Source organism: Schistocerca nitens, chromosome 6, assembly GCF_023898315.1.
Source record: "Schistocerca nitens isolate TAMUIC-IGC-003100 chromosome 6, iqSchNite1.1, whole genome shotgun sequence".
NCBI classification, from domain to species: Eukaryota; Metazoa; Arthropoda; class Insecta; order Orthoptera; family Acrididae; genus Schistocerca; species Schistocerca nitens.
Genome location: NC_064619.1, coordinates 689,191,393 through 689,214,501, shown reverse-complemented (window position 1 = coordinate 689,214,501; position 23,109 = coordinate 689,191,393). Strand labels below are relative to the sequence as shown.

The 23,109-nt window shown below is 39.0% G+C and overlaps 1 protein-coding gene across 1 annotated transcript in view; it reads right to left on the bottom strand.

Moving 5' to 3' along the window:
* Nucleotides 1-22,125, bottom strand: part of LOC126262950 (mitochondrial potassium channel ATP-binding subunit-like) — a 119,842-nt gene extending 97,717 nt beyond the window's left edge. The window contains exon 1 of the mRNA XM_049959891.1: nt 21,459-22,125. Within this exon, the coding sequence (XP_049815848.1) occupies nt 21,459-21,499 (41 nt within the window). The 5' untranslated portion in view covers nt 21,500-22,125. The remainder of the gene's footprint in view (nt 1-21,458) is intronic.
* Nucleotides 22,126-23,109: the final 984 nt, after the last annotated feature.

Genomic DNA, 23,109 nt, shown 5'->3' with positions numbered 1-23,109 from the left:
AAAGGTCATTAATATACAACATGAACAGCAAGAGTCTCAACAAACTCCCCTGGAGCACACTTGAAAATCAATAAATACTGCATCTACCTGACTGCCGTAAATCCACAGCTTCCAGTATGTCACATGAGCAAAGTGCAAGTTGGGTTTCACATGATCGATGCTTTTGGGATCCATGCTGGTTGGCATTGAAAAGGTCGTTCTGTTCAAGATACCTCACTATGTTTGAGCTCAGAATATGTTCTAAGATTCTACAACCCATCAGTGTCAAGGATATTGGATGGTAGGTTTGTGGATCACTTCTACCACCATCCTTCTAGAGAGGTGTGACATATGCTTTTTTTTCTGGTTTGCAGAATAATGCAAGTGAAAAGGTAAAAATTGACACATATGCTTGAAATGACAAGAGGTTTTACTGAAACCAAATAAGTGCATGAAACAACCAACAAATTGTTGTTCATATAACACAAAAGCAATAATTAGGATAACAATTGATTTGTAGAAAAGACAAGGTAACTTATAACAAATTCTCATTGTGTCAGTCGTCATCTATCAACAATACCTGTAGTCAATGGACAATGTTGAGAGCAGCACCGTACAGTATATCGGCAGGTATGGTGAGAAATTGTCGTCGGATGTAGTCTTTTAGCGTTCCTAATGAGGTCACGCAATTGCCGGAGACTTCCAACTTCAGGTAATGGACACAACCAATAACCACACACATTGAGGTCTGGGGAAGTGTGAGGTCAAGCGTGACGAAAGTGGCGGCTCAGCATGTGATCCCCACCAAACGATGTGCTAAACATTTTATGCACAATTCTCGTGTGGCATCACTGACGTGTTCCTGTCCAGCATCGACTGTTGGCCACTTTTTGCACTCTACTTTGGTTTCAGTAAAACCTCACGTCATTTCAAGCATGTGTGTCAAGTTTTATCTTTTTACCTATATTATTCTGTGAATTAGTGCACTGTCAAATGTTCATTGACTTTTGGCTCACCCTGTATACAAAGTGCAGATGACATTACTGCTACCTACTTTGTACAGGCACACTGGAATGCTAACAACGTCCATATCCAAGCACATAGCACACTTCACGCAAATTTGGCTATTGTCACGTGCCATGTTCAAGGTACTGCAATTTTAATGGCGAGCAGCATAAATATACATTAAGAAGAGACAAATGATAAGTAAAATGATCAAGAACTTGGAGCAAAGCACAAAAGGAGACAGGGAAGTACCAAAACCAGAGAGAGAGAGAGAGAGAGAGAGAGAGAGAGATAAGGAAATAAAAATAAATAGAAGAAAATAGAGTTCAAGTCCATGAGAGTATGAGAGTCGCGGGATGTGAGGATACGTAGAACACGTTATACGGTTATAGTTGGTGGGGACTTCAACCTTCCCTCGATATGTTGGCAAAAATACTTGTTCAAAACCAGTGGTAGGCAGAAAACATCTTCCGAGATTGTCCTAAATGCTTTCTCCGAAAATTATTTCGAGCAGTTAGTCCATGAACCCACGCGAATTGTAAATGGTTGCGAAAACACACGTGACCTCTTAGCCACAAACAATCCAGAGCTGATAGAGAGCATCATGACTGATACAGGGATTAGTGATCACAAGGTCGTTGTAGCTAGGCTCAATACCGTTTCTTCCAAATCCACCAGAAACAAACGCAAAATAATTTTATTTAAAAAAGCGGATAAAGTGTCACTAGAAGCCTTCCTAAGAGACAATCTCCATTCCTTCCGAACTGACTATGCAAATGTAGACGAGATGTGGCTCAAATTCAAAGATATAGTAGCAACAGCAATTGAGAGATTCATACCTCATAAATTGGTAAGAGATGGAACTGATCCCCCGTGGTACACAAAACAGGTCCAAACTCTGTTGCAGAGGCAACGGAAAAAGCATGCGAAGTTCAGAAGAACGCGAAATCCCGAAGATTGGCTAAAATTCACAGACGCGCGAAATTTGGCACGGACTTCAATGCGAGATGCCTTTAATAGGTTCCACAACGAAACATTGTCTCAAAATTTGGTAGAAAATCCAAAGAAATTCTGGTCGTATGTAAAGTACACAATCAGCAAGACGCAGTCAATACCTTCGCTGCGCAGTGCCGATGGTACTGTTACTGAAGACTGTGCCGCTAAAGCAGAGTTATTGAACGCAGTTTTCCGAAATTCCTTCACCAGGGAAGATGAATGGCATATTCCAGAATTTGAAACATGAACAGCTGCTAGCATGAGTTTCTTAGAAGTAGATACCTTAGGGGTTGCGAAGCAACTCAAATCGCTTGACACGGGCAAGTCTTCAGGTCCAGATTGTATACCGATTAGGTTCCTTTCAGATTACGCTGATACAATAGCTCCCTACTTAGCACTCATTTACAACCGCTCGCTCACCGATAGATCTGTACCTACAGACTGGAAAATTGCGCAGGTCGCACCAGTGTTTAAGAAGGGTAGTAGGAGTAATCCATCTAACTACAGACCTATATCATTGACATCGGTTTGCAGTAGGGTTTTGGAGCATATACTGTATTCAAACATTATGAATCACCTCGAAGGGAACGATCTATTGATACGTAATCAGCATGGTTTCAGAAAACATCGTTCTTGTGCAACGCAGCTAGCTCTTTATTCGCACGAAGTAATGGCCGCTATTGACAGGGGATCTCAAGTTGATTCCGTATTTCTAGATTTCCGGAAAGCTTTTGACACCGTTCCTCACAAGCGACTTCTAATCAAGCTGCGAGCCTATGGGGTATCGTCTCAGTTGTGCAACTGGATTCGTGATTTCCTGTCAGGAAGGTCGCAGTTCGTAGTAATAAACGGCAAATCATCAAGTAAAACCGAAGTGATATCAGGTGTTCCCCAGAGAAGCGTCCTGGGACCTCTGCTGTTCCTGATCTATATAAATGACCTGGGTGACAATCTGAACAGTTCCCTTAGGTTGTTCGCACATGATGCTGTAATTTACCGCCTAGTAAGGTCATCCAAAGACCAGTATCAGTTGCAAAGCGATTTAGAAAAGATTGCTGTATGGTGTGGCAGGTGGCAGTTGACGCTAAATAACGAAAAATGTGAGATGATCCACACGAGTTCCAAAAGAAATCTGTTGGAATTCGATTACTCGATAAATAGTACAATTCTCAAGGCTGTCAATTCAACTAAGTACCTGGGTGTTAAAATTACGAACAACTTCAGTTGGAAAGACCACATAGATAATATTGTGGGGAAGGCGAGCCAAAGGTTGTGTTTCATTGTCAGGACACTTAGAAGATGCAACAAGGCCACTAAAGAGACAGCTTACACTACACTCGTTCGTCCTCTGTTAGAATATTGCTACGCGGTGTGGGATCCTTACCAGGTGGGATTGACGGAGGACATCGAAAGGGTGCAAAAAAGTGAAACCCGTTTTGTATTATCACGTAGTAGGGGAGAGAGTGTGGCAGATATGATACGCGAATTGGGATGGAAGTCATTACAGCAAAGACGTTTTTCGTCGCGGCGAGATCTATTTACGAAATTTCAGTCACCAACTTTCTCTTCCGAATGCGAAAATATTTTGTTGAGCCCAACCTACATAGGTAGGAATGATCATCAAAATAAAATAAGAGAAATCAGAGCTCGAACAGAAAGGTTTAGGTGTTAGTTTTTCCCGCGCGCTGTTCGGGAGTGGAATGGTAGAGAGATAGTATGATTGTGGTTCGACGAACCCTCTGCCAAGCACTTAAATGTGAATTGCAGAGTAGTCGTGTAGATGTAGATGTAGAGACCAAATGCCATATCCACAGTTCAGAGAAGCTAACACCAGGTGGGAGGATTCAAGTACCCATATGGTCTAGGAGGCATTCCGTCCATTTGAGCCATGCTGCAGAGCATGCTCAGCAACTGGGCACTGTGTGTCCCCATGACAGAAAACTTCTGTGTCCATTTGTGTGCTCAGCCAATTTCATATAACACCTACCTGTTCCACATTAGTGGAAGTGTTAGTGAAGTGTTAAAGAAGATTAAACGGGGTAAGAAGTTTATTTTCCTTCTCGCGCCTATAGCATGGATTTTAGGCTTAATTTCACGCGCGCGTATCGTAAGTAAACAGTGAGTTATACGTAATCACCAGTTATTTTTATTCAGTACTCTTTCAATTTATTTATATCTGCCTGAATAGTTTCTAGGGTCCTTTGTTTACGTTTTAGGCACTACTTAAATCAGCTTATACGATTTCTGTTTTTACCATGAGTGAGAAGTGTGTGACATGCCGTAGGATCGTTAGTTCCGGGGTATGGTGTGATGGGTGCTGTAGTTTCTTTCATTGGGGCGAATGTAGTGGCGTGGGAAATGGGGACATAAATGAGGCTCACCAGTGGTATTGTAGGATCTGCAGTAGAGATAGGAAAATATTGGAACAGGAAGGGAAAATTGCAGCTCTTCAAGCTGACCTAGACAAGGCAAGGGAGGATCTGGACAGGTTAAAGAGGGAGAAGGGTGAACGGAGGTGGGATGTGGCAACAGGTAATAGGGGGAACAGGCAAAGGAGAGCATCAGACAGCTTTGTCATAAATCTTGAAAATAGATTTGACCTGTTGCCTCAGTCAGAATCGGATGAGCCTCATGTAGCTGAAGCTGTAGAAAGGGCACAACAAGCTTTCAAGGACTTGAAAAAGGTAGGGAAATTGGTAAAGAGAAAGAAAGTTCTGTTGTTAGGTAGTTCCCATGGTAGAGGTGTTGGCCAACTACTGCAGGAAAATCTAGGTCCAGAGTACCAGGTCACAAACTTTTTCAAGCCTAGTGCAGATCTGGGTCATGTAACAGATGTAGGTGCTTTATGCAAGGATTTCACAAAGGAGGATGCCGTGGTTATAGTGGGTGGTCCGGGAAATAGCATTGGCAGAGACTCTGAATATTCAATAGAGAGTGACCTGGTGAAGATAGCGTCAGCAACGAAGCATACGAGTGTGGGATTTGTGTCTGTGTTGAGACGCCATGATCGGCCTCATTTGAACTCTTCCGTAGGGAGGGTGAACTTGGAGTTGGAGTGGCTGCTTAGGACGGATATAGGGTCCCATATTGGTTTGATTCCTGTGGATGCTATCGATAGGTGGGACTACACTAGGCATGGCCTTCACCTCAATAGGAAAGGGAAGGGAAAACTGTCTGGGTTGATTGCAGAAAACTTAAGGGGGGACACTGGCACAAGTGGTAAAATACCAGTGGTCACAGGTGTCAGAGGGATGCCTTTTTTAGGATAGGGAAGGGGGAAAGAAAACGAGTTTTAAGAGAGATTCGCACACTCACTCAGTTTGAGAAAACAGATGAACAGGAGTCGGATTTTATCATACAGCCTCCATTTAAACAGTGTTTAACAGAAAGTAATCAGAAACTGCCAGTTCATCTTCGCCAAAGCAGTTACAATCCCATTAGTATGCAGTATCAGTTATCTTTATTACACCAGAACATTCCGGGACTTAGAAATAAAGTTGATGAACTACTCATTTGTATCGATGAAATGAATTCATCTAACCAAATTGACATAATCTGCCTCTCTGAACATCAAGTGACCACTGACATAGATATGTTACACATTTCAAGATTTAAGCTAGCTTCCTACTTCTGCAGAGTAGATATGGATGGAGGAGGAGTTGCCACATTTATCAAAAACTGCCATAAATTCAAGAACATTGACATTAATAAATTCTGTTTGGAGCAGCATCTAGAAGCATGTGCAACAGAAGTAGAGTTCCATAACAGATCCTATATAATAATAACTATTTACCGAGCACCTGCAGGAAATTATTATCTATTCTTAAGATCATCTAGAAGCTCTTTTGGGTTATTTAACAGGAAGAAACAAAGAAATTTTGATTGCTGGTGACTTTAATACAGATTTTCTAATGCAATCTTCCAGTAAACATTCACTGCAGTTAGTAATGTTGTCTTTCAATCTAACTCACACGGTAAACTTTCCAACTAGGATCACTAAATCCTCAAGGACAGCCATTGATAACATTTTTATAGACAAATCAAAGGAACAAAATCATATCATAAAATCTGTTATAAATGGACTATCAGATCATGACATGCAGCTCCTTGTTTTAGATGTAAATTCTAAGCAGATTATCAAGACTGCTAAATCTGAGTACAGGAGAGTAGTCAATCAACCAAAAATTGAGTGTTTTAGAAAACTGCTCAAAGATATGAACTGGAAAGATGTTTATAGTGCTCATGACATGAATGAAAAATATAACACATTCATGAACAATGTCAGTGCCATGTTTGAAAACTGTTTTCCTCTAAAAGTTACTCAAATAAAACAGAAGTCTATAATAAAACCATGGATTACACAAGGAATAAAGATTTCCTGTAAGACAAAAAGGAAAATGTATCTGTCGACCAAGAATAGCTCCAATGCTGATGATTTAGCTAAATACAAGGAATACTGTAAAACATTAAAAAAAGTAATTCAGATGTCTAAACAAATGCACTACGAGAAGAAGATAGCAATGTCAGGGAACAAAATAAAAACAATATGGGATATAGTGAAAGAGCAGACTGGTAGAACCAGAAAGGAACAGGAGCAAATAGCACTAAGGGTAGGTGACACATTAGTAACTGATGGGCATAGTGTGGCAAATCTATTTCACAAGTACTTTATATCCGTTACTGATAGAATGGGACTTTCAGGATCAGTAAATAATGCCCTTGAATATCTGAAACTAGCCTTCAAAAATAGCTTCAAGTACATGAATATATCACTCACTTCACCAAAAGAAATAACGTCCATAATAAAATCTTTAAAAACAAAGCATTCTAGTGGGTACGATGAAATATCAACAAAGTTAATTAAGGCATGTTCTTGTGAGTTTCGTACAATTCTAAGTTACTTGTTTAACCAGTCAATTATAACTGGGACATTTCCTGACTGGCTAAAATATGCAGATGTTAAGCCTCTATTCAAGAAAGGGGATAAAGAGATACCATCAAACTACAGACCGATTTCACTTTTGCCAGCATTCTCAAAAATTTTAGAAAAAGTAATGTACAGGCAGCTGCTCAACCATCTGACCACAAATAGCATATTATCAAGAACACAGTTTGGATTTCTGAAGGGTTCTGATATCGAGAATGCTATTTACACCTACAGTGAAAATGTACTTAATTCATTAAATAACAAATTACAAGCAGCAGGTATTTTCTGTGATTTGTCAAAGGCATTTGATTGTGTGAACCACAACATCCTTTTAAGTAAATTAGAATTCTATGGTGTCACGGGCAGTGCTGCAAAATGGTTCAAGTCATACCTCACTAACAGGAAACAAAGGGTGTCAGTGCAAGGTACTAGTGAATTAAGTCATCAGTCATCATCAGAATGGGAAGAAATTAAATGTGGTGTCCCACAAGGATCCATCTTAGGGCCATTGCTTTTTCATGTGTACATTAATGATCTCTCATCAGTTACACTGCCAGAAGCAGAGTTCGTTTTGTTTGCAGATGACACAAGTATTGCAATAAATAGTATGTCAAGTGTAGTTCTAGAAAGATCTGCTAATGATATTTTCATGGATATTAATAAATGGTTTAAAGCCAACTCACTGACATTAAACTTCGAAAAGACTCACTATATGCAATTTAGAACCTGTATGAGGTTTCCACCCAGCATATGCATAAAATACGAAGAAGAGCAGATAGAAGAGGTTGACAGTCTTAAATTCCTGGGATTACAACTTGATAATAAATTCAGTTGGGAAGAGCACACCACAGAACTGCAGAAACGCCTTAACAAATCTGTATTTGCAATTTGAGTGTTAGCAGACATAGGCGACATAAAAATGAAAAAGCTTGCATACTTTGCCTACTTTCATTCCATAATGTCATATGGTATAATATTTTGGAGTAACTCTTCAAGTGAAACAAAAGTTTTCAGAGTCCAAAAGCGTGTAATACGTATTATTTGTGGAGTAAATTCACGGACGTCCTGTAGAAACCTCTTCAAAGAACTGGGTATACTAACTACTGCCTCTCAGTATATTTACTCATTAATGAAATTTGTCCTAAATAATATATCTCTTTTTCCAACAAACAGCTCAGTTCATACATACAATACCAGGAACCAAAATGATCTGCACAAGGACTTAAAAGCACTTACTTTAGTTCAAAAAGGGGTCCACTACTCAGGAACACTCATCTTCAATAATTTGCCAGTAAACATAAAAAATTTAGTTACAAATAAAGATCAGTTTAAAAGGAGCCTGAAAGATTTACTAGTGGCCAACTCCTTCTACTCCATTGACGAATTTTTTAATAGAAACAAATGATGTATTGTGTATATTCATACTATTAGTATTGTTATTTCAGCTTTTTAAAAAAAATTGACATGTTCCACATCCACGAGGATCTCCTCAGCACGGGTCTGTGGAACGTAAACTAATCTAATCTAATCTAAAACCTGACCCCACTTTGCTGTGCCCGTCACATAAATGGAAAAGAAAGAAATGAAACAAGCACCCGTCTCTCTCCATCTCTCCCAACCCCATTCTTTGTCCATCTCCTCCTCCTTCCCTCTCTCTCTGTCCGTCACCTCCTTCCCGTTTTCTATGTACATCTCCTCTGCCCCCTCCTGCTGTACTCACCTGGTGTGAAATGCTGTTCTTCCTGCGATCTCATTTCACCAGTTCCCACAATATGTAACCTGCATTTCCCTTAAGTTCTATAACATACCTGTAAGTATAAAGGATCCAATATTTCAAACTCCAACATCTTAAAATGTGAAATCTGCTTTCTTACCAATGCAAGTATCCAAACCCAAACATAGGAATGGGGGAGTAATTTCCAAACTGAAGTGTTTATCCTGTTGGATTCCACCATCATTAAACCACTGAGAAGAGTTAAAGTCCTTGGGATATATGTTTCTCCTTTTTTTCAGTAACTGCAGTACCAACATAACAATGTCATGTTGGCTAATATTACAATGCCACTTCAGTCAAACATCTGGACTGGTGTCACTGCATCTACTGTTAAGGCTGCTGCCTCTCTTCTGCACCTACATACATACTCTGCAAATCACTGAAGCACCTGCAAAGGGTACTTGCTATTCTACCACATTCTAGGATTTCTTAATGTTCCAACTGAATGGGTAAAATGGGTACTTAAATCGATCTGTGGGTGCTGTAATTAGTCTAATCACATAGGTCACTACAGGGTTCATTATGTAGGGTACCCTAGTACATTACAAGATTCATCACTTACAGCTAGTTCTTGCAACTTTGTAAGTATGCTTTTTCAGGATAGTTTGCATATATCTGTAAGTGTCCACCAGTTCAGGTTTTTGGTCATCCCTGTCACTCTCAAATGGGTGAAACAACCCTGTGACTATTCATGCTGCTCTTCTTTGTATACAATCCATATCCCCTGTTTGTCTTGTTTGGTACAGGCCCCAAACACTTGAGTAATATTTGAGAATGGATCATGCGAGTGTTTTGTAAGCCATCTCCTTTGCAGACTGATTAAATTTCCCAAATATTACATCTTTGAACCAAAGTCTCTCATCAAAGTCTCTTATCTACAAAAATACCTCCAAAAATTGAAACACACCGGCAATTGTTGAGTTGACCAACTGCTGTTTAGTAATATTGCTAACAAAGAATACCATTATTTATTTTTTTTTCTTTCGTTTTGTGAAGTGCGCAATTTTACATTTCTGAAACTTTAAAGTAGTTGCCAAACCTTACACAACTCTGAAATTTTATCAACATCTTACTGAATATTTCTGCAGTTTCTTGAGAGAGTATTGCATTACAGATAGCGATATCATCTGCGAAAAATCTCAGGTGGTATCAATGTTGTCAGCAAGGTCACTGATACAGAACACAAGCAGCTGAGCAGGTGGCTCTCAATGTGGAAAAATGTAAGTTATGCAGCTGAGTAGGAAAAACAAACATGTAATATTCGGATGCTGCATTAGCGGTGTACTGCTTGACATATCTGGGCACAATGTAGCAAACCAATATGAAATGCAATGAGCATGTGAGAACTGTGGTAGGGAAGGCAAATGTTTGACCTTAGTTTGTTGGGAAAGTTTTAGAAAAGTGTGGTTCATCTGTAAAGGAGGCAGCATATAGGGCACTGGTTTGACTTATTCTTGAATACTGTTTGAGGGTTTGGAATCCACACTAGGTCGGTTTGAACGAGTATGTCGAAACAATTCAGAGGCTGACTGCTAGATTTGTTACCTGTAGGTTTGAACAATACGTAAGCATTATGGAGATGCTTCAAGAACACAAATGGGAACCCCTTGAGGGCAGATGACATTCTTTTCGAGAAAAACTATTGAGAAAGTTTATGGAATCGGCATCTGTAGCTCAATGCCAAATGATTCTACTGCCACCAACATCTACTGCCACCAACATCTACTGCACATAAGGACCACAAAGATAAGATAGGCTACAAGACATTAGTGCTCATATGAAGGCACTTTCCCTCACTCTATTTGTAAGTGGGACAGAAAATGAAATTATTAGTAGTGGTACAGGGTACCCTCCGCCATGCACCGTACAGTGCCTTGCGGAGAATCTATGTACAAGATGTGTTTTTTAAGTAAGTAACGTTTTGAAATTAAAAAAAGATGTGCTAAGATATCTCAATAATTTTATTTTTACATGAAAGCCTGTACCTTAATCTACGCACTGACGCCATTACAGTCTGATTCTTCGTGTTTATGTTGTGTACTGAGTGTTTAAGATGTCTCCGATAATCATGAGTCCCACCGACTGTGAAGTACGGGCTGTTATAAGATTTCTTAATGCCAAAGGCCTAAAAGCGATCGATATTCATCGTGAGATCTGTGCAGTTTACGGAGAAAACATTATGAATGATGGAATGGTAAGAAAGTAGGCGAGAGCATTTAAAGATGGCCACACAAATGTGCATGATGAACAACACAGTGGGCATCCTTCGGTCGTTAATGAAAGTTTGGTGCAGGAAGTGGACAATAAGTTGAGAGAAAAATGGATGCTTTACGATTTCCTCCTTGTGAGATGACTTTCCTAATGTTTCTCGTAGTGTTTTGTATGGCACTGTGACCGAGCACTTGAATAACCGAAAATTGTGCGCACGTTGGGTATCAAAAATGTTGACGGATGTGCACAAAACCAAATGTTTAGACAGTGCACTGACTTTCCTTGAGCGGTACCACAACAACGGTGATGATTTCTTAAGCCAAATTGTTACGGGCGATGAAACATGGGTGGCCTACGTCACACTAGAATCAAAGCAACAGTCCATGGAAGTTGAACAAGGGCATCGTTTTGCTGCAAGACAATGACCGTCCACATGTGGCGAATCATACCAAAGATCTCATCACATCTTTTCGATGGGAAACTCTAGAGCATCCTCCGTACAGCCCCGATCTTGTGCCCAGTGACTACCATCTGTTCCTGCACTTGAAGAAACACCTGGGTGGTCAGCGTCTTCAAGATGATGATGAAGTCAAAACAGTGGTGAAGCAGTGGTTAACAAGTCAGGCGGCAGACTTCTATGAGGAGGGTATTCAAAAACTGGTACAATGTTGTGACAAGTGCCTCAATACTGACGGAAATTATGTAGAAAAGTAGATTAAGGTACATGCTTTCATGTAAAAATAAAATTATTGAGATATCTTAGCACGTCTTTTTTTTTTAATTTCAAAATGGTACTTACTTAAAAAACACGCCTCGTAAATGTGAATGTACGTGTAGAACAGTTATCTAGTGCATACCTCAAGTTACACTTATGTCTGTCAATGACTCTCCATCCAAAAACTCCTCAGTCCAGCTACAAATTTCACTTCACACTCCACACGATTGTATTTTCGTTAATAAGTGTAGATATGATATTGAGTCAAATACTTTTCAGACTGATACTGTAAGCTGATCAACACTGCACCATTCTCAAATATTATCAAGATCTGACTGAATATTTACGCAGCTTTTTTCAAACAATACTTCATTGTAGGTAACCTATTCACCTGCAAAAGATCTGATGTTGCTATTGGGTCATTCCATGTCAGTTCAGCCTATTTGAGAAAATGTTTCAGCTGATAGTCTCAGATTTGCCTGAAATTTCCTACCAAGCGTGGAACACTCATGTACAAAATTTTAAGTTCCCCTGCCAATTAGTTCCAGAATTATGGCTTGTGAAAGAAGGTGGCGTAACCTGGAAATTGCAACCCGCATCTGACAATCTATCTTCAGACCCAACTTCAGGTTTTAATAACTTTGAAACTATTCCGCACAGTCCAGTGAAATTTTTACAACCCAGTAACATCCATTTAGAGAACACACTCTATGAATCAAAACACCAACAACATATTTCTGAGGGAAAATAAAAAATTACAAAATGTGATTTAAAAAAAATTAATACGTTAGAAGGTACATATTGTAAGTGTCCTCTATGCCAAATATAATTCACTCAAAAAGGGTATAAATTTTTTTTTTTTTTTTGCGATAAGCTTAATGTGGCCTAAACACACACAGAACTCATCTTGCCCATATCAGTCACACAGAGTTACATGCACACGAAAATACAAAAATTTGAAAAATCACCTGTAAAACGTGGATTTTCGAAGTGTGGTAGCACAAAAGGGACAAATGATATCCAATCCAAATTTCAAGCACCGCATAAGTAGACCACAATATAATATGTGGCAAAATTTCAACTTGTTATTGCAAGGCATTTGTGTACAATAAAAGTTGACAGATGTATTTGGTTACGTTTCTTTTAACACGATTTAGCAAGTAATAGCGATGACGCAGACAGCTTGTTTCAGATAAAGCTGCAGCAATTGTTTGGAAGCATTAGGCAACAGAAAGTTAAACAATGGTAGTTTTCAGGGACAGAATGAGTCATTGTTAGGCAGGAACAACAAAGGAAACAAGCAACTATTACAGGTTACTCATGTTTTTAAGATTATAGTTCAGACTGGTCAGTACTGTTGTGGAAAGTCAGTATGGAGACAGATGAGTGTACTAGTGGTGTTTTTGTTCAAACAAGTTGCAGTATTGGTAGAGCACAAGCATCTGAATGTCATAAAACAACATATGGAACAAAATGTGGCAGTCGCTTTGTACTGTATAATCTGGATGAATCGGACCAAGATTTGTTGCTATGGAGATCCGGGACACACACTGTGGGCACAAGAAGTACAGTTCCAGGAAACTTTAGTATTTGTTATCATCATATGAAAGTGTTTCTGGATAAGTATTCTTTTCTACAAAGAAGTTGTTCTGATCCATTTCAGATTCATAAGAAGACAGTGAAGTGTAGCCTCAGAGAAATTGATATAAAATCAGTATTGAAAGTGAATCAGTGCATGGGACTTAACATGAAATCAGGACCAAGTTATGTTCCAGGTGTGTTACACAGCTAGAAAATGAAGAATATTCTGATAATTTACATGACAGTGACGAAGTGTATCAGCCACCTACAACCACAGCGGATGAGCAATTAAATACTTCAGTGACTGCTCTTGGTTTGTCTCCCATGAAGACACACAAAGTTGGGAAAAGAGACATGCCCAGCTATGGTAGCAGCAAACTACAAGAAGCTCAAATGGAATTAAAACACAAAATAGGTGACACATTTATGCTGGAAGAAGAAGAGCTGTCTGCTCCAAAGGAACAGAAATCATGCCATAAATGCCCTGATTTGGACAAAATTGTGCATGGTTTGAAAGAAAAATGTGCCATATCCACACGCCAGAAAAAAAGCAGCTATTCTTACCCTTGCACCTTCCAGCTGGTCTATTGACTACACTGCAAAGGAATTCAATGTTTCTACATTTATGGTAAAGCAAGCTAGGAAAATAAAAGCAACCAAAGGAGTGCTTCCACAACTTCAGCAGGCTCAGGGTAAGCAATTGAGTTCAGAAATAAAGGTGCTAGTGTCTGAGTTTTATGAAAATAGTGACTACAGCCGAATAATGACTGGAAAAAAAAAGACTATGTAACGGTGAAAATGGGAAATGTACGTGTACAGATGCAAAATACTGTTGCTATGCAACGTATCAGAACTATATGCAGAATTCAAGGAAAAGTATCCCAATACCAAAGTAGGTTTATCATCTTTTTTCAATCTTCGGCCAAATTGTGTTGTGCCTGTAAGTGCAAGGGGCACACACAATGTTTGTGTATGTGAGACCCATCAAAATGCTAAGCTGATGTTTGCTGCTGCTATAAAGGATTCTGGTCTGGATTACAAAGGTGCAATGAAAAAGCTGCTAGAGTGTGACGTCAGTTCCTACCAGTGCATGACACACATGTGTGAAAAGTGTCCTGGTAAGGCAAATCTTACAGAACACATAAATAATAAACTGCATGGTGAACTCCTTATGGATGACGAACTTGTTTCTTATAAACAATGGACACACATGGATCACACAAGTCTTGAAACAAAGTAAAGTACAGTGGAAGATTTTGTTGAAATGTGTTGACAAAAAAACGGACAAACTGACCACACACAGCTTCACAGTAACAGCACACTCGGCTTATCTCCAGTTTTGTAAGGATAACTTGAAACAAGATGAAATTATAGTAATACTAGAGTTTTCTGAAAATTATGCTTTTATATGATTCTTCAGTTTCTCCCGGCGTATTTGTTGCTCGAACAGTCCATGGGTATACTGCCGGTTCATAGTGTACAATGGACACAATATTTCGGCGATCAAACATGTCGCCGTCGTCAGGTGCGCTGACGAACTGAGCTCCTGAGGGAGGGCGCGAACGGCAAAGAGAGCAGCCCACGGGGGGAGGGGATTTAAATCTGCTGCCCACCCTCAGGAGCTCAGTTCATTAGCGCACCTGACGATCGCAACATGTCAGATCGCCGAAATATTGTGCCTGTTGAACACTATGAACCGGCAGTATACCCGTGGACTGTTCGCGCAGTATGCATTTATAGTTCAAGATGCCATCCAAGGATATCATTGGGACAACAGTCAAGCAACTCTCCAGCCATTTGTGATTTACTATAGAGGTGAATCAGGTGATGTATCTGTCATGAACCTGTGCATTTTTAGTGACTGTTTAATGCATGATGCCATTGCAGTTCATGCCCACATTTGCACTGTCATGACATATGTGAAAAACAAGCTGCCTCACATACATTTTGCGAAATACTTCAGTGGTGGGGCAGCTAGTCAGTACAAAAACTATCTCAAAAATTTATGCATGCATTACCATGATTTTCAGATTCACGCAGAATGGAATGTTTTCGCAACAAGTCATGGTAAAAATGTATGTGATGGTATTGGTGCTGCCATTAAGCGCATGGCATCACGAGCTAGTCTGCAGCACCCTACAGAAGGTCACATTCTAACACCTCTTCAATTATTTACCTGGGTACAGAAAAATATCTCTGGCAAACAATCATTCTAAGTTTCCAAAGATGAGGTGAAATGAGTCGAAGAGTTGCTAAAAAGCAGACAAGAACACATTCAAACTGTTGCAGCCATTAGGAGCCATCATCACTTCTCTCCAACAGACTCTGACAATGTGCAGATGAGCAGACTGTCCGGTTATAACTATAGGTTCATGCACAACATGTGTCTTCACAGTGTGTCTGACTCAGGATTCAGAAGCAAAAGAAGCAACATACAACCAGGTTGCTATGTTATTGCTGTTTATAATGACAAATGGTACTTAGGATGTGTTGCAGAGTGCTGTGAAGCAGAAGGTGATGTATTTGTGAACTTCATGGCACCAGCAAGATCATTTCATTGGCCATATTTGGCAGACAGGTGTTGGATTCCTTTTGAATATATTCTTATGACAGTTCCAGTTCCTACCACAGTGTCAGGAAGATAGTAGATTTTGCTACTCAATGTACAGAGTGCAGTAGCTAAAGTGTGGGAGAACTTCTGTTCGAAGCACAATCGACTGGTTTTTAGCAGTTAAGGTGCAGTAAACATTAACGATAGGTTGTGTTAATCTGTCTATATATTGTTGCTTAGTAATTAAACAGTTGTGGGTGAGGATAAAAAGAGGCAGAACAGTTTACGATATGTTTTTACAAAATTGAGTTGTGGAACAATGGCCACATCACCAAATACATCTGTTGACATCAAGAAATATCAGATCTACCTGTCTGCCTTGACCAGTGACTTTCAGGATGTCACCTGAGAAAATTTTCAGTTGGGTTGGGCTGTTTTTAGAATCCACACTGGCTGGCATGGACGTAGTCATTCTGTTCAAGATATCTCATTACGTTTGAACTGCTAATATGTTACATAATTCCACAACCAATGGATGCCAAAGATATTGGGTTGCAATTTTGCAGATCAATTTTGCTAACCTTCTTGCAGATAGATGTCAACTGTGTTCCTATCAAATACTGGGCACAGTCTTTTGTTTGAAGGGTTTGAAGGGTTTATATTTTATAATTGTTAAAAAGAGGAAGACAATTGGAATATCAGGGGAAAACATAATTCTCTCAGAAGAATTCATATGAAACAGTATCAGCGTACAAGCCACTAACTATCCTCACAAGGAGTTAAAAAGAAGATTAATGGTGATAATATATTTTTATTTATGTACTTTTCGTAAATTTACAGGCCTCCTCAATAGCAAGGAGACATAATGCACTTAATTGGCATTATATTGCTGTGTACAAAACCTTACTGACGTTGCTGGTGCACCAAACATGTAACAGATTATTGGAGGTGCCAAAGTTTTTAGAGGATGTTACTTTTACTTTTTTGTTCTCACTGGTTCAGCTTTAAGAGGAAGTACTTTGATGGTTGTGAGTATACAGTCATTTTTTCATTAAAGCCAAAGAATGAGTATGGAAATGGCTACAGTTACTTTATGAAGTCACTCCACAAGTTACATGAAACCATTTTTAAAATAACTAAAAGCATTAGGGGATCTTTATTACACAACTCAAGTTAACTATAAGCAGCTGTAAATAAAACTACAGCCCAAGCAAACAGTCACACAACAAAACAATGTTTCTAAATTTCTGTTCAATAGGTAAAGCATGCAACATCAGTGCAACAAACTCCAACAAAATTCCTTGGCTACAAAGTTTTTAGACATTTGGCTTCACATTGACTTCAAATGGCATACACTCACAAATAATGGAAAATCCAGGATGGAATGTAACAATGTTATGAAAAGGAAAGTTGCTTCTCACCATATAGTGGAGGTGCTGAGTACACACACACACACACACACACACACACACACACACACACACACACACACACACACTCTCTCTCTCTCTCTCTCTCTCTCTCTCTCTCTGCAGTCTGATATAACAGTGTGGTTTCAGTTGCCTGAGACTGCAGTCGGGATGAAACAGTATTCACAATAGTTTTTCTAATAAAAGTACACATATTCAAACACATGACCACACCGATATCCAATCGCATACACTCCATTGCCTATGGTGAGTCTCCCCATAGCCATGGGAGTGTGTATTTGAGTGCCTGTGTGTACTTTTATTAGAAAGAGCACACGAGCTCAAAAGAGTGTCAATACTGTTTTCAGTTGTGTGTTCCTACGGTATTCTCCACACAAGTCCACTACAGGTGAGTTGTTGCCTTTTCCTTATTTTATATAATGTTCCATCCACAAGTTTCCATTATTGGTGTAAATAAAATATGGTATACTACACTTACTTTCTGATAAAACAAGTTTTAACACTGTCTGAATTGCCTAGTTTCACAGCATCTTACTGTATTGAATTATATTCTGGGACGGGTCAATGGAAGCGTCCTATTCCACCTGTGTCCTTTGACCCATGACGTAGTAGTGTGGTGTGTGACATCGGCGAGCAGTTTTCGACTTGATTGTGTTTGTAGATGTTGTGTTGTATTTGATGGTGACCTCTGGTGGTGGATGTGGACGTGCTGAGTTTAACTTGTGGTACTGGGTTCATTGAGTTTTGGTTGTCACTGTGCTAACGTGGTTTTGATTTTAGGTAGTTGGTGTGGTAATGTGGGTTGCGGAACTGTTTTCAGCGAGTGATTAAGGTGCTTTTTTGTTTACATGTTTAGCATTTTTGTTAGGTCTGATTAGTTTGGTGTTTATTGTGCAGAAAAAACTAACTTTTTTAATTACTGGTTGTGCTGACTTTTGTTAGTAAGTAATTTTTTTCTTTGGTTTTATTGTATAGTAATTATGATGCTTTGTGTGTTGTATATTTATGGTAGGTTGATTGTGTTTTAATTGATGTAGTGAATATGGGGTATTTGTGTTTGAGTTGTGGGGGGTTTTGGTTCCACTTTTTGGAGTTGTAGGTGTTGGTCTTTTGGTACTGATAGTTGCAGCTGAACTATATAGGTCAAGGGAAATGTCCAATTCCACTTTTTGATGTAGGTGTTTGGTTTTTGGTATCTGTAGCTATGACTGAACTGTACAGGTCAAGGGAAATTACCGATTCTTGTCTTTTTTTTGGTGGTGTAGTGGAATGCTGTAATTTACATATTTTTGGATATTATTTGCCTTGGGATGGTGAAGTGTTTCTTTATTATTGTATATTTAGCTTGCCCCCACCCTAAACGCCCAATTTTTGACAGTTGTCCTGTTAGTTTCATTTTATTTTTGGAGTGAAATGTTATTGTGTCATTTTTACTTTTATTCACGTTTGTTGGTGTGTGTGTGTGTGTGTGTGTGTGTGTGTGTGTGTGTGTGTGTGTGTGTGTAGCGATGTCATGGTCATTTTGTACACATTGGAAGTAGCCGTTTCTGCCATATTGATGACATCAAGGGTCAAAACTGACGGGTGGAATCTGATGTTTCTGTTACTCCTCTGGGATAATACGCCACCTAGATCAGTCATTTTCTCAGATGAGGAAAGAGATGCAGAGGCAAACCAAGATGTTCGACAAAAACTCTCGCAAACCTGGCATTCAAAAACCACCAATCCTCCCGTTCCCCTGTATGTATACGCTAAAATTTTGTCAGTACATTAGAAAGAAATTATAATATATAAAGAAAAAACTTAATATCTGTGAGCATGATGAAAGGCCAAAAAACTACTTTCATGTTCACTCACTCACTAACAACATCAGCTTTTAAAACTTCGGCTACAGATAGTTTGATACAAATTTACAACAGTCTTCTGCATGAGGTAAACAATATCTCATCAGTCTCAGCTTTCTAAACCCTAAGGGTATCCTTATTATATCACCGCCTCTATTCTTCAGCACAGTTTTTAGAACATGTGAAATACAAGACACTTGAAAGAAGACAGTGCAAGCTCTGTAATGGTAGTGTAAATAATGAAAGCCCTTTCACAGAGAAAAAATAAATATTTGCTGAAACACACACACACACACACACACACACACACACACACACACACACACACAAAATATTTGTGCAGTACTGTATCCCACAACCTGGAAAGTTTTTGGATCAACGCATAAATAAACAAACAAACATTTCACTAAACAAACGAAACTGGAAAATAGAGGAGGGGGCTACCTACAACACAAATCGCAATCGCAATTACCTTTACACAAAAAAGATGATGTAGAAAACATTGAGAACTACAGGCCAATTGCCCTACTGTCATCATTTTCCAAAATAATAGAGTCCATAATGAAGAACAGACTTATGAGCTATCTAAACAAATACAACCTTCTTTCAAATGACCAATTTGGTTTCAGACCAGGCAGAGATACAGAAATGGCAATAGCACATTTCACTAAAGTGGTTCTAGAAGCACTGGATGAAGGCAACTATGTATCTGGCATATTCCTTGACCTGTCAAAGGCCTTTGATACAGTTGACCACCAGAATCTATTACTTAAGTTAGAAGCACTAGGAGTAAGAGGGGTAATCAACAAATGGTTCCATTCATACCTAAAAAATAGAGTACAGTGGGTAGAGATCTCGCATGTCTCCAGTAGATCAAAGTTCATAGAAAAACACCTGTCAGATCCACAACATATTAATATTGGGGTCCCTCAGGGAAGTGTGCTGGGTCCGGTGTTGTTCTTGATTTATATAAATGACTTTCCACAATATATCCGACATGGAGAGAAGATATTGTTTGCCGATGACAGCAATATTATAATCACCAGTGAGACATCAGCACAAATGTTGGAAAATTGTAATGAATCACTGAAAGATGTCTACAAATGGTCTACAGAGAATAAAGTGACCTTAAATATTAAGAAAACAAATAGCATACGCTTTAGAATAAACAGAAAAAACAGTCCCCTAAAGTTAAAGCTACATAACACCTCTGTAGACGAAGTGCCCACCACAAAATTCCTAGGGTTGCATATTGACAGCCAGCTTAGGTGGAGTGAACATGTCAAAAAACTCACAAAAAAGATATCTACAACATGTTACGCACTTAGAGTTCTCTCCTCAGTATGCAGCGATGAATGTCTAAGAACTGTATATTTTAGCTATGTACATTCAGTCATAAGCTATGGGATAATTTTCTGGGGAAATAATGTACTCAACTTACAAACAGTTTTTAAAGTGCAGAAGAGAGCAGTGAGAATTATAACTAAAAGCAGTAAGTGGGCTCACTGCAGAGAACTATTCAAAATACTTGGTATTCTAACTGTTCCCTGTTTATTTATGTTCCACACTATAGTATATATAAAGAAAAATATAGTGAATTATAGTACAAACAGCATTTTACACAGCTATAGCACAAGAACAAGCCACTGCCTTCATCTAGATAGGAGAAACAAGCATAAGACCCAAAAAAGTTTCTTGTATCAGGGTGTAAAATTGTATAACAAGCTGCCACAGGAAATCAAAGAAATTAACAGCATGTACTGTTTCAGAAAAACTCTTAAACTGTATTTTCAGGAACACTGTTTCTACACAGTAAGTGAATATCTAAATGTTTGAATGTAATTTAAGTGACATAATGACATTGTATTGTATATTCTGTAAATGTATAACAAGCTGCACAGGACATCAAAGAAATTAACAACATGTACTGTTACAGAAAACCCTTAAACTATATTTTCAGGAACACTGTTTCTAAACAATAAGTGAATATTTAATTGTTTGAATGTAATTTAAGTGATAAATGTCATTGTATTCGTATACTCTCTAAATGCATATAAAAGTGTCAATGTATCTGCAAAAATCACTGTATCCAAACTGACAACATCCATACATTGCAAAATGTCTACGGATGGCTAATCAAATAAATAAATAAATAAATAAATAAATGACAGCCTCAATAAATTAATTAATTGCGTCAAAATTTGAGTACTGATGATGTGTTACAGTTAACTGAATTTCTTGATGATAAGCCTACAGTTTGGAAGGAAGCAACAGGTAATCGCACATGGTAACAGTACTGTGGAACTACAGATGCGCAAAAAATCCAATATACAAAAGACTTACTTAATGTAACAATTATTTAGCGCGTTTTGGCGCAAACGAAGGCAAATGTTTCTTATTAAGCTTGCTAGTATTTTTATCATGCCTGCTACCGGTATGTCTTACCTGTAATAACAGAATGTACCTATCCCCAGCCGCCACAGCATGATTTCTGTATAGTGAGCAAGTTACTCGAAAACGTAAAAGCTCTCCTGGTTTTGTTGAAGTGTTCCTTTCAGTGAATAATACAGTTCTACATAGAAAAACGAGTCTCCTATCTACGACTGCAGAACTGTTATACGTGACTCAGCTGCCTCTTCTATCATAACCGTTACTAAAAAGTATTTGCATACTGATACCCTACACTACCAACTCTTTCGTAACGCGATACAATTGGCATCCAGTCACAAATATCAACGTACCGCTATCCAACAATTGATTAATAGAAATGAACTGCCAACGGGCTGAGACTGGAAATCTGAGAAAGTCGGCTGCTTTGAAATGCGCTCAGACGGAATAACGAATTACTTTCTGTTAACAGGTAGTCAAAAAGGGTCGAATTAGGGACTATACACGGCAACTAGCAAGGCTTAAATCCTATGCAGCGTACAGCAAAAGTAACATTATCAAAACACCATCAAACCAGCAGACGATACACTGTGTGGATAAATTTCGTGCGAAAAATTGTTGTTCAGGTATTGGCGCCAGTACTCGAACACTCTGTGCACATCACATCTGCGCAAAGAAATAATAGCATGTCGATCGGAATGCACAATATTTGAGATTTGCGCAATCGTGGAAACAGGAACTGAAGTTTAGAACAAAACTGCTCAAATCTATAGTTGTAAATCAGATCGTAGCGACTGGACTGAAAATACCCGCCAATCTGGCGAAACCTATCTGTAAAGCCCGGTCCACACGCAACGATCTGTCTGCGCAGACATCGGTGCAGATGTCTGTACATGCGAAAGATCGCTGCAAATGTGGTGTGTTCACACGACACAAACCCTAATCTACTACTCGCTCGCCATCTGTCGGTGTAGAAAAGAAATATCAGTGGCAAGCGACTACGCTCCCCGTAAACGTCAAACATTTAATTCAGTTATTTTGAAATATAGAAATGGAGGAAGTTCTGTTGTGGTCTGTGTTCGCAACTTGTGTTGCAAAAAACATTCCGACCAACCGCAGCAAACAGAGAAAGCGGGGAAAATGGTGTAGACAGTGGCTGCTAAAGCGAAAGCAGTTTTCTCACGTAAATTTACTGAGAGAGTTGCAGGACGAACCTAACGACTGGCGAAATTATTTGCGGATGGATGTCGAAACTTATAATTATCTCTTAAAGCTTGTAACCCTTCATATTATGAGGAAAAATACTTGTATGAGAAGGGCAATTTCTCCTCATGAACGGCTGGCGGTAACATTGACACTCCAATTTCATCTTCAATTGTACTCCTGCTTGGTCTTGGTGTTTCTTGATCACTAAGAAAGCCAAGCAGATCAAAATACCATAACGTTGGCTGGTATACTTGATCTACTCCTACACCAGTTCTAGATTTCTGAACTTTGGATAACTCAATTAGAGCATTGTATGCTGCAATCTTTTTGTCTCGGTCACTATATTCTTTACTTTTAATCTTCCACAAACATGGGTGGTTTCTACAAATTCAATGAATTCACTTACAAACTCTCGAGAACACTGACGAGTATCAGCCAATTTAATGCTCTGTGCGCACAAATACAAACACTAGACTGAGCAAACAGCTGTTTCGCGCCAGAT